Source organism: Aquarana catesbeiana, linkage group LG01 (assembly GCF_042186555.1).
Source record: "Aquarana catesbeiana isolate 2022-GZ linkage group LG01, ASM4218655v1, whole genome shotgun sequence".
In the NCBI taxonomy this organism is placed as follows: Eukaryota; Metazoa; Chordata; class Amphibia; order Anura; family Ranidae; genus Aquarana; species Aquarana catesbeiana.
The window spans coordinates 353,850,310-353,866,260 of record NC_133324.1 but is presented as its reverse complement, the minus strand read 5'-3'; the positions used below and the strand labels follow the sequence as shown (position 1 = coordinate 353,866,260).

At 43.2% G+C, this 15,951-nt stretch overlaps 1 protein-coding gene across 3 annotated transcripts in view; it reads right to left on the bottom strand.

Moving 5' to 3' along the window:
* LOC141146071 (CDC42 small effector protein 2-A) overlaps positions 1 to 15,951 on the bottom strand; it is a 165,489-nt gene that overhangs the window by 7,147 nt on the left and 142,391 nt on the right. For all 3 annotated transcript variants that reach the window (XM_073632838.1, XM_073632832.1, XM_073632842.1), the window contains one exon: positions 5,096 to 5,197. In XM_073632838.1, the coding sequence (XP_073488939.1) occupies positions 5,096 to 5,197 (102 nt within the window). The remainder of the gene's footprint in view (positions 1 to 5,095; positions 5,198 to 15,951) is intronic.

Below are 15,951 nucleotides of genomic sequence, written 5' to 3'. Positions count from 1 at the left end.
AATAAAAATGAAAAAAACAGTGCCCCACTGTGTAAAACTATCGTCAATAGCACCGCCCGCCGACCCGAAAAAGAGAAAATAAAATGCTCCTGCCATCCATGAAGGCTCATCGCCTACTACAGGCGCTGCAGTTTGACAGTTCTGAAATATGTAAGGGGTGGGGCCACCTGGCGACATCACCTAGTGGCACTGCCCCCTTGTGATGTCACTGACCAGGATTTGTCAAAAATAAAACAGTGTGGGGGTTGGGGGAACAAATACCACGTGATTCCGCCAGCAAAACCCTGAATATTTTTTTTACTCTCTGGTCCGTTTGTGAATTGGACTTAAAGGGGTTGTAAACCCTTATTTTAAAAAAAAAAAAAAAAAAAAAAAAACCCCAAACATGTCATACTTACCTCCACTGTGCAGTTCGTTTTGCACAGAGTGGCCCCGGGCCTCCTCTCCTCCTCTTCTGGGGTCCCTCAGTGGCGCTCTCTGCATCGAGTGTCCGCGTTGGAGAAGGGTTCTCCTTGGTGGACACCCGTGTGGACGTGCTCCCGAGTCCCGCATCTGTGTCCATTCACACAAAATGCAGGACTCGGCCCCATCATTGGATTTGATTGACAGCAGCGGGAGCCAATGGCTGCGCTGCTATCAATCTATCCAAATCATGACAAGAGACACCAGTTAGAGCTGGTACGCTCATTCCTGGCCAGAGAAAGATCAGGGTCAGGTAAGAAAAACTGGGGCTGGGGGGGAGGTGGGATGGGACTGCAGCACCACAGAAGGTTTTTCACCTTAATGCATTAAGAAGAAAAATGAGGGTTGGTGGTAGGCGGAACACTTTTGTGGGGGTGGGTCAGCCACGCCTCTTGACCTTTGGGGACATGCCTTCTGACCTTTAGAGCAGGTCCCTATTTCAATCCCTGAGTCCTAACCTTGTTCTTCAAGGGAAAACCCTAACTGACCTTTGACCTATGAACTTTAACCCTAACTCTAAGTGCATCTCCACTTTATGACTCCCCCACCCTAAAACCCCTACCTCTCCCAGATCCCTCAAAAACCATGAGGGTTTACAACCTCTTTAAGAGCTTTTTAAACAATATTTACCAACACATTTTTGATTTTGCAGTAAAAACTGCATAATTGTTTTATGTGAATTGGAATTTAACGCATGCGATAGTTTACGCAAGTCATGTGACTGTGTTATCACATGCAGTAAACGTTAGTGAATTGACCCCATAGTGTTGTACTGAGAGCAATTTTTTCCCCCCATTTTGGTTATAGTAAGGGAGGGTTAGCATCCCTGACAGTTTTTTTTAGCAATCTGTGTCTCATTGGGGAGATTTCCTTTCACTTCCTTGTCAGGTCACCTGAGTCCAGGTGACAGATGCACCCCGTTGGGGTCAGAAGTGCACCACTATGATAGTGGACCCTAAGGCTGACTGCTGCAGATGGAACTCGGGGTGGTTCAGGAAGGCAGGTCCCCTGGAGCACCAACACAAATTCCACAGGGAGTTAGAGCATAGATTCCCCAGGGCGCGGAGTCTAAGCCAGCAGGTGTTCACCAGAGCCTCTAGTGGTGGGGATGGACTTGGCTGCAACTGGCTCCAGGTTGCAACCCCTGGGGTCTCCCAGCTCACACTCACGGTAGGCTACAGGAGGAAGGAGAGGAAACAGCAGCCCAGGACAGCAAGGGATAGTAAGGAGGTAGCCAAATGTCGAGGCGACTAGCAGACAAGCATAACAGAGAACACGCCAAACAGGCGTCACAGGCAAACAGGGATAGTCGAGAACACGCCAAAGGTCAGGGTTGCAAGCAGACAGGGATAGTCGGGAACACGCCAAGATCGGTAACAGAGACAAACTTAGAGCACACGGCAAACAGGAAGCCAAACGCACAATATTGCACGGCAAGGTAGGCTTGGAGAATACGGTGTTAAATAGTGGTTCCCGTTGAGGCTAGGGTGGAGCCACACCGAGGGAAGATTACTTAAGCATGCAGGTGTGAGAGTACAAGCCTCAAGGCTGATACACAGACCAGGTAAGAGACAGGTCATGAAAGTATTACTGCAAAGTCATGACATTCCTGAATGATAGCCACAACAAGAAGTGAGTGAAATTCCTGAAAAGAACTAGTATCCCCATTGCGGCTCACACTCACGGTAGGCTACAGGAGGATGGAGAGGAAACAGCAGCCCAGGACAGCAAGGGATAATAAGGAGGTAGCCAAATGTCGGGGCAACTAGCAGACAAAGATAACAGAGAACACGCCAAAGGTCAGGGTCACAGGCAAACAGGGATAGTCAAAAAACATGCCAAAGGTCAGGGTCACAAGCAGACAGGGATAGTCGGGAACACGCCAAGATTGGTAACAGAGACAAACTTAGAGCACACGGCAAACAGGAAGCCAAACGCGCAATATTGCACGGCAAGGTAGGCTTGGAGAATACGGTGTTAAATAGTGGTTCCCGTTGAGACTAGGGTGGAGCCACAATGAGGGAATATTACTTAAGCATGCAGGTGTGAGAGTACAAGCCTCAAGGCTGTACACAGACCAGGTAAGAGACAGACAGGTCATGAAAGTATTACTGCAAAGTCATGACATTCCTGAATGATAGCCACAACAAGAAGTGAGTGAAATCCCTGAAAAGAACTAGTATCCCCATTGCAAATTGTCCCCTCTAATTCTGTTCTGATGACCAAAGTTTGAGATTTTCTTCCACTTTGGTGATAACAGTCGTCAGGACAATTAAAAAAGGTTGAATCTCCCTAACAGGCAAACAGCCAGCAATAAAACCTGCCAGGTGTTATAACAGAATGCGACTCCACTTTTTCAAAAACAAAAAAAGTTCAGTTATTTCTTAGGAGAATAATTCCTAGGAAGTGAACACCCAGATGTCATTTGAACAGGTGGAACGTTAAAGACAGTTATCATGAGGCCACTGTTACAGGTAGCTATATCCCTGGTGATCCAGTGACTTTTTACCCATGGTAAAAACAGTGAGCGAATTTCAACTATCTACCTACTTGTTTGATTAGCACTGCTTTGGCTTTTAAAAAAAAGAAAAAAAATAAGTTGGATTTCCAATATAATAGTGAGAGATGTTGTAGTCTCCGCATAATACATCACTGTAGCAGGCAGTTGCACATCTCTTTTGTTTACCATACATGATAGTTGTGCATTTTGTACTACTACTGGCTCACTCAACACAGCACAGCACAAGTCCCTTTAACAGTAGTTGCTAAATATATCCTGAATGGCTCACCACACATCCCCTCACCTAGGGAGATAAGCTCTATCTTGCCTTTGTTGAGGACAGAAGAGATTAACAAGTAGGCCTACATGATTGCACAACTTCTGTGTAACAGCAAGATTACCATTAAGATGCCATACAATTTTTACAACACTGAAATTACTCTTCACTAATGGAATGCAACTTAATTAAGTAATTATCTAGTTTTTAACGCAGCATCAGAGCTAGAGAAATTGGAGTTTTTGCAGATCTAGACTGTGTTACTAAACAACATCCTTCAGGTGGCAGTCTAAACTAGGTTTATAAAAAAAAAAAAAAATGTGGGCCTTGTACAAACAGGTAGATGTGTTTACATGGGAATGAAAAGGAGTCATTCAGGTACTCAGACGTCATTAGCTTGTCTTGCTAAAGATCAGCACAAGGAAATTATTGTTAATTGCAATTAATGCTCTTTATCTTCCATAAAGAGCATTCATCGTACACGACCAGTGTACAGCCTAAAGTAGGATTAAAGTAAAATGTATTAAAAATAACTGGCAGGGATTTCATAACAGAAGAGACCCTAGTGATCTCACCTGTCATAAATGCCTCTACCTGGCCTGTCAGCGGTAATGTTATCTGTGCCACGTATGTCAGACGTGCTTAGACCACATTCATGTTACCTGCCCTGTGCCGTGGCGAAGTGACCCCCATGCACATGTGCAGGAGTGAGGTCTTCGTGGCCCAGCCCATCAAGCGTTCGGAGAATTTGAACCCAGAAGAAAGACCGGATAAAGATGGAAGCGCCCGAAACCCACTAAGGCGGTGACAGCACTGTGCTGGAGTGCTTGTTTTGACAGGTAAGACTGTCAAAAAGCTAATATAGGATACATACTAGCAAATTATGGCATGAACCACCTTGGGGCCCATAAAAAAAAAAGAAAAAAAAAAGAAGTGCGCTCTCTAGCGCTTTAAGGTGCTCCAGCTCCAGGCTCCTTCAGAAAAATAGAACAAATACTGTTGCTGCTGACTTTTAATATTAGGACACTTACCTGTCCACAAATTCAGAGGTGTCTTCACCTGAGCCGATTTTTCAATTGGCTCTCATGTGCCGCCGCCATGTAAACTGGCAGTGAAGCCTTGCGGCTTCACAGCCAGTTCCCTACTGCACATGTGCGAAGCGTGCTGCACTTTGTGAATGGATCGGCAGTGGAGGAAGGAGGAGTGGGGCCGAACTTCCGAATGAAGGAGCAAAGGGTCATTACGCTACCCACACATAAGGGGCCAAATGTGGCAGCGGAGGGGGGAGGAGGCAAATAAGCGGAGCTTCCCCTTTAGGGTGCAGACCTGGCTCTAAAAGGAGAAGTTTTTTTTTTTTTTTTACCTCAATGCATTCTCTGAAATAAGGTAATAAACCTTCTGAGTGCAGACACCCCCCCCCTAAACTTACCTGAGTCTCATCTCGATTCAGCCATTGGCTCCCACTGCTGTCAATCACAGTCAGTGAGCAGGGGGTGGAGCTGAGACATGCTGTGTGTGTCTATGAACACACCAGTGCTCCTATAGCAAGCGGGTTGCTATATGGGGAAAGGCCAAGAGCACTGGTGTGGTACCCAAGTAGAGGAATATCAGAGCTGTTTTGTGTATAACCATTGTACAGAGCAGGTAAGTATATAAGTTTTGTTCTTTAAAAAAACATTGGAGGGTTTACAATCACTGTCTAAATAAATCTTAATAACAGCGTGTTGGGTCCAATCAGTTACTTTGTCGAGCTGGAACTTTACTGCAGGCAGAAATCAATTGCAAATGACAATAACTAATATCATTAATTTATACAAGCATGGGTTGCCACCAGGCTTACAGAAGTAATTACTTACTGAATTCATTCCACTAAATACATCTCCAGATCCTACATGTGCAGTATGAACAAAGTTTGTTGGTTCTCCAATCATACTTCTGTCAATCCGCCGCCGCCTTTTCTGGAAGCAAAAAAAGAAATGCATATATAATTATAATGATGTACATCTCATTTGAAGTACACCAAATATGAAGAATGTACTCCTGCACAGTGCTATAATCATATAACACAAAAGGTACTTAAATATAAGTTTTTATGTTTTTTTTAACCTAAAAAGACATCCATCTTTCCGGCCATGTTTCAGGTTACACCTATATTTAAAGTAGAACTATAAGGAAGGAGGGTTATAACCCCCGTTACATTTTATTATTTTTTTTGCCATCAGTGTCCCATTGGGGAGAAATCCCTGCAAATTAAGGGAATCCATTGGGGGCCCCCCTGGTCACCAGAACTAAAGTCCCCATTGGAAGATTTCCCCTCTATTACTTTTCTGGGGACAACCCAAAACTAGGGATTTTCTTTTACTTTCACTTTAAATAATAATGGTAAACAGGACAAATGGAGAGGGTGAATCTCCCTAATGGGGGCACGGACAGCAATAAAAAGCTTTCTAATCCCTCTCCACTCTGTCCTAAACTAAAAAATACGTATTGCCTTTAGTTATATTTTAAGGTCAAAGTCTGCATCCCTCCACTCTCAAACAATCCAGGAGTTCTTCCGCTCGCTGGCTTCTGTCATTTTTGGTGTGTCTGTGTGTGGCTCTGGAATCTGAATGAAACAAACTACAAGTCTCATCTTCCCCCATGGAAGAAGGGCTTGTAGTTCTCAATGAACACAAATGCAGTGAAGTCACCACAGTTGTAACCCACTGACAATTCACCCAGCTCCAAAACTGAAGGGCCATACCTTGGTACAGACCTGCGGCTGGAGGAATAGTCCGCAGCAGGCAGAGCACTGAACCCATGATCCACCGATTGCAAGGTTTTGCAGGCTCCAAAGCACTAAACATTGCTTTTGGGTTCATTTTTTCTTTTTTTTTTTTTTTGCAAAATGTGGACTATGCCTTTAACGAGTGCTTTTGTTCCTTGTAAGTTTTCTCCTGAGCCTGCATTTCCACTTTAAACTAAGCTGACATTACTTTTAACTGTTTGAAGAGGAGTAATGAAAACAATAAGGAAATAATGGCATGCAATGTTTCTTCTCTGACAGAGTAACGCATAGCATTTGTGTATGAACAATAAATAAACATATGTAAATAAAATGAATATTTGAAACCCAGTACGACTAGACCCACCAGGCACAAAGCCAACCATGCCAACACACTTAGGTCATAGAGTATAATTAAACAAACACGTCATACTACTATACAACATCGAACAAAATTAAATTATATCCTGCTGTGTTACTCAGATACCTAACAATGGCATATCAGTCATTAAATACAAATACAAGATATGAACCTGAATACCTTGACAATGAGAGAACATTATAGGGCAGATTTTAGCAGCCTGTATAGCTAAACTAGAATTTATTTCTTCTTGTGCGTTTGTTTTATTGGGATTCACAACTGATATTTAGTTATTACTGTACACTAAAAGCTTTAAAATAAATCAATATAGGTTTTTTCATGTTCAAATGAAATCAAGCGCTGCGTAAACTGTTGGTGCTATATAAATCCTGTATAATAATACTAACAATAACATCTGGTGACCGCTTTGCAAAATAACAGGAATAAACATGATGAGTGTTGTTATTAAAGCCAAAGAGCCCTAGCACCCAGGGGTATTTTTAATGTAAAAGCTTTTCCAATTTAAAGATGAACTCCACTTGGTGGGGTGGCCTAGGTGATCTGAGCGGAAGTGGGAGCGGGTACCTGTCAAACTAGGTACCGCTTTCAGAAAAAAATAAAACGTTTCTAAAGTGGTAGAGGAGGAGGAGGAAGAAAAGCAGAACTTTCCTTTTAAGGTTTTTTTTAAGTTCCACTATAAAGTGTCACTAAACCTACATCATAAAAAATGATCAATAAATGGTGTATAACATGCTGTTCATACTCACTCAGTCACTATGAGATTCATCTGGTGTGTTCTGCAAAAAAAACCTGGTTGATGCTGCTGTTCTCTATCCCCACCTCCTGTTCATGTCCCCAGTTCAGCTAGGGGTTTTGCAGCTGTAGTGGCAGCTCTGCACATGCTCAGTTATGGTGAGCATTTCCTCCCTATCACATCCGAGCAGCCCATGTGACTATAGTAGAGCTGCACGATTCTGGATTAAATTATTAAATTTTTTTTTGCTTAGAATAAAGATCACAATTCTTTCACAATTCTCGCGGTGTAATATCATCTTTCACATTATACTAAAAAATTGGGGTAACTTTACTGTTAAGATTTTTTTTTAAACCATTGAAGTGTATTTTTTCCCAGATAATTGCTTTTGAAAGGCCGCTGGGCAAATACAGTGTGGCATAAAATATTGCAACAACCGCCATTTTATTCTCTAGGGTCTCTGCTAAAAAAAATTATATATAATGATTTTGACTTGTAAGCAACAAATGTCAGAAAAAGGTTTAGTCTTTAACTGGTTAAACTGTCCTCATTTGCAGACCGAAGTTCATCCCTTTGATCTAAAAGAACCGAATAGAATGTTTCTTTTTATCTCTCAGCGCTGAGCAATATTGTGATGAACTTTGCCAGCCTTGAGTTGTGAGCAGAGAATGGCTCTGCACTTGTTACATGAATCGTGGAAACGCCGGATTAAGAGCGTGAGGGGGGTTGAATCAAGATTGCAATTTTTTTTCCCACATGTGGGAGCGTGTACAGTGGTAAATGACAGCCCACTCCCTCCCTCCTCCTCCATTCCCACTAACCAGCTAAAAACAATGGGGGTGTGATATTACATGTAGATTAATGGAGGCTTCACCTCTCTCTTATTCTAAGACAAAAGCTGGAGGGGCGTGACACAGCCTGTGACTGGCAGAAATCCACCCACACCATGTTATTGCCAAAAATAAGAAAGATCTGATTTCACATACTGTATATATTTGTAGAACAATTTAAAAAAGTCTATTAATAATATTTTTTTATTTTTACTCCGTATTCCAAAGGCTGTTTTTTTATTTTGAACATTTGACCAGCAGCAGAGGACTAGAAGCTCCTCCTGCTTATGTTTTTTTACTAAAATAATTACAGTGCCATCATCGTAAACAGAAATAGAAGGGGCAAGGTCAATTAAACTGTGTGTGTTCAGTAGCACTTTAAGTAACATGCTGACAGGAGTGGATCAGACAGCTAACAGCATCAGAGACCAGTCACAGGCTGAGCACAGTGATCAAGCTGTATTGCTTAACATTGTTCAATAAGATGCTTTAAGCAGAAATTACACGCTCCTGCTGTCTATTTTTTAAAATTTTTATATTACTTTCCTCTGTACTGACCCTTGGTCCTGCTGTTCGACTACAGCTATGTAGGTGCCCCCATGCCTATGGACTTTTATCTTCACCCAATCTTCCATCCGGGTTCGCGGGCTGCAGCCATTTGAATGGCCGAGCCACGACGATGTCACTCACGCATATTAACATCACCAGCAATGCTAAAGTAAATATCTCCTAAATGGTGCACGTTTAGGAGATATTTACAGTGCCTACAGGTAAGATAGGTATATATATCTATATAGATAGATAGATATATATCTTTAAGAAGCTGTGTCGCGAACGCACCCACGGGGGTGCATGCCCGCCGCGGTCTCCGTGACTGCGGGTCCTGCGGACTCTGTCTGCCGGGTGCCCGCGATCGTGTCACGGGGAGGAAGAACGGGGAGATGCTTTTGTAAACAAAGAATATCCCCGTTCTGCCTAGTGATAGGACATTGATTACAGCTCTCTCTCATCGAGAGCTGTGATCACTGTTCTGTGTATTGAAGCCCAGCCCCCTCAAAGTTAGAATCACTCCCTAGGACACACTTAACCCCTTCACTGCCAGTATCATTTACACAGTAATCAATGCATTTTTATAGCATCGATCGCTGTATAAATGACAATGGTTCCAAAATAGTGTAAAAAATGTCCGATGTGTCCGCCATAATGTCACAGTCCCGATAAAAAACGCAGATCGCCGCCATTACTAATAAAAAAAAATAATAATAAAAATGATATAAATCTATCCCCTATTTTGTAGACGCTATAACTTTTGCGCAAACCAATCAATATACGCTTAATGCGATTTTTTTTTACCAAAAATATGTAGAAGAATATGTATCGGCCTAAACTGAGGAAAAAAATGTTTTTTATATATTTTTGGGGGATATTTATTATACCAAAAAAGTAAAAAAAAAAAAAAAAAGTGTTTTTTTTCAAAATTGTCGCTATTCTTTTGTTTATAGCGCAAAAAATAAAAAAACGCAAAGGTGATCAAATACCACCAAAAGAAAGCTCTATTTGTGGGGAAAAAAGGACATCAATTTTGTTTGGGTACAACGTCGCACGACCGTGCAATTGTCAGTTAAAGCGACGCAGTGCCGAATTGCAAAAAGTGCTCTGGTAAGGAAGGGGATAAATTCTACCGGGGCTGAAGTGGTTAAAGGGAGTGCTTCTAATTTCAGCTTGTTATCTGTATAAAAGACACCTGTCCACAGAAGCAATCAATCAGATTGCAATCTCTCCACCATGGCCAAGACCAACGAGCTGTTCAAGGATGTCAGGGACAAGATTGTAGACCTACACAAGACTGGAATGGGCTACAAGACCATCGCCAAGCAGCTTGGTGAGAGGGTGACAACAGTTGGTGCGATTATTCGCTAATGGAAGAAACAAAATAACTGTCAATTTCCCTCGGTCTGGGGCTCCGTGCAAGATCTCACCTTGTGGGGTTTCAATGATCATGAGAACGTTGAGGAATCAGCCCAGAACTACACAGGAGAATCTTATTAATGATCTCAAGGCAGCTGGGACCATAGTCACCAAGACAACAATTGGTAACACACTACGCCGTGAAGGACTGAAATCCTGAAGCGCCCTCAAGGTCCCCCTGCTCAAGAAAGCACATATAAAGGCCCATCTGAAGCTTGCTAATGAACATCTGAATGATTCAGAGGAGAACTGGGTGAAAGCTCTTTGGCATCAATTCAACTCGCCCTGTTTGGAGGAGGAGGAATGCTGCCTATGACCCCAAGAACACCATCCCCACCATCAAACATGGAGGTGGAAACATTACACTTTGGGGGTGTTTTTCTGCTAAGGGGACAAGTCAACTTCACCGCATCAATAGGGACGATGGATGGGGCCATGTACCATCAAAACTTGGGTGGGAACCTCCTTTTCCTCAGCTAGGGCATTGAAAATGGGCCGTGGATGGCATGACAATAACCCAAAACATACAGCCAAAGCAACAAAGGAGTGGCTCAGAAAGAACAAGCACATTAATGTCCTGGAGTGGTCTAGCCAGTCTCCAGACCATAATCCCATAGAAATTATGTAGAGGGAGCTAAAGGCTCGAGTTATCAAACGTCAGCCTTTGAAACCTTAAATGACTTGGAGAGGATCTGCAAAGAGGAGTGGGACAAAATCCCTCCTGAAATGTGTACAAACCTGGTGGCCGATTACAAGAAACGTCTGACCTCTGTGATTGCCAACAAGGTTTTGCCACCAAGTACTAAGTCATGTTTTGTGAAGGGGTCAAATACTTTTTTCACTCATTAAAGTGGTTGTAAACCCTTTACAACCACTTTATACTACAGGCAAGCCTATAATTAGGCTTACCTGTAGCTACACTGGATATCTCCTAAACCTACACGGTTTAGGAGATATCCCCTGTATTTGCAAGTGCCAACGTCATCCGCACATGCGCACTTAAGCAAACTGAAGCAATGGCACATAAGTGCCATTGCTTAAGTTGTACTGTGCTGTTACCGGCGGCTCCTGTGACGTCATTGCAGCTCCGGCCAATCACAGCGCCGGAGCCACGATACCCGGAAATAAACCAACCCCCCCCGGGGAGATGTCGGCCGCCGGAGGGGTGAACGAGGACCGCTGCAGGGGCTTCAATCTCAGGTAATTCATAATGAGCTAGTATGCTATGCATACTAGCTCATTATGCCTTTGTCTTGCAGGGTTTTGTTTTTTTTTTTTAGGATTTTTAAAAACGGTTTACAACCACTAGTTTAAGATGCAAATCAATTTATAACTTTTTTGAAATGCGTTTTTCTGGATTTTTTTTGTTATTCTGTCTCTCATTGTAAAATAAACCTACCATTAAAATTATAGACTGATCATTTCTTTGTCAGTGGGCAAACGTACAAAATCAGCAGGGGATCAAATACTTTTTTCCCCTCACTGTAATGCAGTCAAGCTCCCTCAGCTGGATTCCAGTATCTGATAAGCTACTGAGATGCCTGGTACAGTGAAAAGTCAGCAAGCAAATAACTCAATGGAGAGTCCCCCCAAAACTGATTGATCACTTAGCCTTTGATAGGTGATCTATCTTTAAACATGTATCTTTTAACATGTAACCTATTATGTGTAAGTAATGCAAATCATGAATCCCTCACCCATACACATAACCTAATAAAGACTGTAAAAGAATTGAGAATGGAGCTGTGACGCTGCTACATAGGGTTGCCACCTGTCTGGGATTCACCCGGACAGTACGGGTTTAGAATCGTGCATCCAGGTTTCAGACTGCCTGAAACCCGGACACATTATTTAGATTGGACTATGGCTTCCCAGCAGGTTTGCTGGCTGCAGTTGGCTAAGCTGAGAGTGTCTGTTACACTCTTTTTTACACTGCCCAAAGCCAGCACTAACAAAAAGAGAGGGCTCAATCTGCACCTCTTTCTCCCACCCCTACCCCTCTGTGTCTGCCCACACTCCAATCCCCGGCACTGTGCTTCAGAAAAGGATAGTGGGGGCCAGAAATTGGAAGTCTAGCAGCCTCAGATACATCTTAATGAGAGGTGCTGACTGCCAAGGGGTGAGTGAGCTCACCATCCATCCCTGTCTGTGACTGAAGTCTCCCCCTTTCTCTCTCCTGCCTCTGAGTGAGTACACTAAGGTAAATCAGGGTTCTCCGAGCACCCCTTACATCACAGTTCCCCTTTACACCAGAGGCCACAGTGTTCCCCCTTACATCAGTGTCCTCTCCGTACATCAGAGTTCTCAGTGTTCCCACTAAATCAGGGTTTTCAGAGCATTCCTTAGGGTCCCCAGAGTTCTCCCTTACATCAGAGTCTGCAGAGTCCCCCCTTACAGTGAAAGTGAACTCTGCGAGTTCAGATGTAAAAGGGGAACTCTGTGGACTCTGATGTAAAAGGGGACTCTTGTTATTAACGTCATATGATTAGAAATGTTGTTTATTAGCAAAATATATGTATAGTTTATACTATTTAAAAAAAATGCTGTGCGCCGCTAAAGTGTTCGGGTTTGATTTGAAGAAAAAGGTGGCAACCCTACTGCTACAGGCAGAAATATTTTGCACACCGGTATTTTAGAAGTTGACAGGTTTTGGCATTTTGACTATATCTGTTGGCTTGCAGTCATGTAGAACTTAAAGGAAACTTACTGAAAGAAGCCTGTTGTGTATGAATAGTTGTAGAGTTTTCCATTTCTGTTACTTTTCATTTCAGAGCCAACGCCTAAACACAACATCCTTTTCCTTTTTTATTGCATTGCTGTCTAAATGTTGAACTCTGTCATTTGCTCGCCCCCAAACACAAGTTCACCCTAGATGAATAAAGTATGTCAGGCTCACACCTGCAATTACAGGAGTCTTATGTGTATAGACTCGTTACAAATCTTCTTGCCAAATATTGCGAATGGGGGAAAGCAGCTGAGCAGTCTGCTAAAACATAACCTTCAGCTACCTGTCTGCGATATAACAGCAAGAAAGACACCTCCACCCCCATCCATTCTACATTTCTGAAAGCTGACAGACATAACTAATCAGCTCAGAGGGAAAGAGTGTACAAAAGCCACGCCAATCAAGCAGAAAGCTTGGCTGCCATGCAAAAGGGAGTGCACAAAAGACTGTATACAAGCCACGGCAACCAACATGTAGGAAAAGGGTGTACCCAAGCCATGGTAACCAAGCAGCTTTCAGCAGCTAAGAAAGGTTGCTATGGGTTACCATGAGCCAGAGCTCAGTGGTGTCAGTAGTCTTCAAAGAAAGCTATTGCTGCTACTCTTGGACTCCACCTGCGTCACATATAAATCACCTAAACTGGACCTTTCAGTATCTGTAAATGTCTTCATGAATGAATTCCTGACCATATACAGAAACTGTATTACTTTCCAAAAAGGCTCAACCTTTAATTAATAAAAAGCCTTCCTGGAGCTCCATATCAGTGACTTTGCCTAGGCTGAGATGATGTCATCAGTTTTCTGCGGGCAAGAGGAAGCATTTCCTCAATCTTCCTCTCCAAGTGATCAGACTGAAACATTGCAACTTTGTAGCAAGTCACACGGAGAAGGCCTGTGTCAGTTAATAGTTATTTTTGTCAGACCCTTGAGAACACATATACATGGATTATATCATCTTTGAGCCAGCATCTCAGTCCAGAAAGTTGACGCTGAGCCTGGATCACACCTGAAGGCATTGTCAAGGTAAGTACTGTGAGTGCTGTTAGAAGTATGAAATTCCTGAAAATACACCTTCACATAACTTTTGGATGCTAGGTACTATTAAGCGGAACACTTTGGGAGAATTAAAGTGATTGTAAGGGTATTTTTCTTTTTTTAAATAACAAACATATCATACTTACCTCCACTGTGCAGCTCGTTTTGCACAGAGTGGCCCCGAACCTGCTCTTCTGGGGTCCCCCAACGGCTCTTGTGGCTCCTCCCCACATCTGATAACCCCCTCGGAGAAGCGCTTCCCCGAGTGGGTTACCTTGTGGGCGTGCTCCCGTGTCCAGCATTTGGCATCCATAGAGGCCGAATACAGGACTCAGCCCCACCCCCCGGGAGCCAGCAGCGGGAGCCAATGGCTGCACTGCTATTAATCTATCAAATCAAGAGCCGAGAACCCCGGCCAGAAAGACAGCATGTCCCCGCCGGATCAAGTTGCATAGGATGCATTAGGGTGAAAAAACACAAGGGTTTACAACCCCTTTAACAAAAAGTGGTACAAGCGTAATGCTTGCATTGCTCTTCCTAACTTTGAAAACTGAGCAGATGCTGCTCCTAATCAAAAGGGGAGCAAGCCTCTTTGTTAATTAGGACTGATCTGTTATGTGTTCACTCTGAAATAGAAAGTGGCATGGGTGGCGCAGAAAGACCTAAAACAGGTCTATCTGCTTAATGTGGCGCATGCCACTCCAGACAGTTTCCTGCACCAGGTTTCTGCCTTAATTTTTAGAAGGCCCTTGCTGAAGTACATACATGAGCTGCTCTCCTCCAGGATACCTTTGAAGGAAAGAAGCAACGTCAGTCCCTGTTCTCTGCTACGACAAGTTTCTTTTACAGCGACTCGGTCCCCGAACCGAAACTGCCCAACGATGTTTAATGCTGCTCTGTCGAATAGAAATTCTTGGCTGAAAACATCTTCAGAAACTGACTCATAGGGATGTGTCGGTCTCTTCAGTGGTTCCACATGCCAACCCCTACATCACTACAGGACAGTGTTGGATCCTGAAAAGCAGTGTTTAGCAGTGTAGGTGGCAGGGGAGGGAAGTATTCATTTTCTTTTTTTTTTTTTTTTTAAAAAAACAGGTTTTATGGGCACGTTCAGTTTGGTAGGTCATATAAAGCTGTCAAAAAAAAAATTGCCTCCTAAATGTAAAAATAAGCTAGTCTTGGGGTTTAGGGAATCTTTTTTGATCTTGAAAGGGCTCTTGAAAACAATGTGTCTACAAGGGAGAGTTTTTTTATGCAACACGTACAAATTTTGAACCTGGGCCCATTTAAACACATTTATGAATCAGCCCTTTACATACAGTTTAAAGAAGTATTAAAGTGAACTGTAAAAAATGACTTGGTATAGGAGGTGTGTGACAGAACTAGGCTCTACTGACTTCCAGCTCATTCTGCCAGGGTGTTGAGAGACTTCCATTATGGTATAACACGATGTGCAGGCATGAGAAGCCATTGGAAAAATGGGATTTGGAAGTGCTAGTCTTATTATTTTTAGTGGTAGATCACTGGAACAGGGCACAAAGGTAAGCAACATACTATGTATACCCCAAATCTATTTCACATACCTCAACTAAAAGTCTTTTAGAGGAGTTCCCATTCTAAAGTATAGCATGAACTTGGAATGAGATGTCTGGAAAATAGGGACCCTACAATCCAGATGATTTCTGAACCTGATGCCCAAACTTAGCTGCATATCATAGGTCTTGCTTTCCAGAAAGCACCCAGGTATAACTTTGATGACAATTAAAATGTATGTGCAGACACATTTTGTTGCTTGCTCACACCACAATGCATGTTATAAAACTCACGTGCATTTTGGTAACACTCTGCAACACCACTGCAGTATATGTATATTGTGGTGAGTTGACGTTTATACCAATGCAAATAAACAGAGCTCTGCAGTGCATCTCAATGCACAGATGCAATTACTTAAAGTGGAGTTCCACCCAAAAATGGAACTTCCACTTTTTGGATTCCTCCCCCCCTCCGGTGTCACATTTGGCACCTTTCAGGGGGGAGGAGGGAGCAGATACCTGTCTAATACAGGTATTTGCTCCCACTTCCTGGCATAGATCATTGCGGCGCTTGCGGTGACCTATGCCACTTCCGGCGCCTACCCCGTCCTCCCCCCGCTGTATTCTGGGAGACACACAGGTCTCAGAACACAGCAGGGACCTGAGAGGATGCGCAGCGCGACTCGCGCATGCACAGTAGGGAACCAAGAAGTGAAGTCGCACGGCTTCACTTCCTTATTCCCT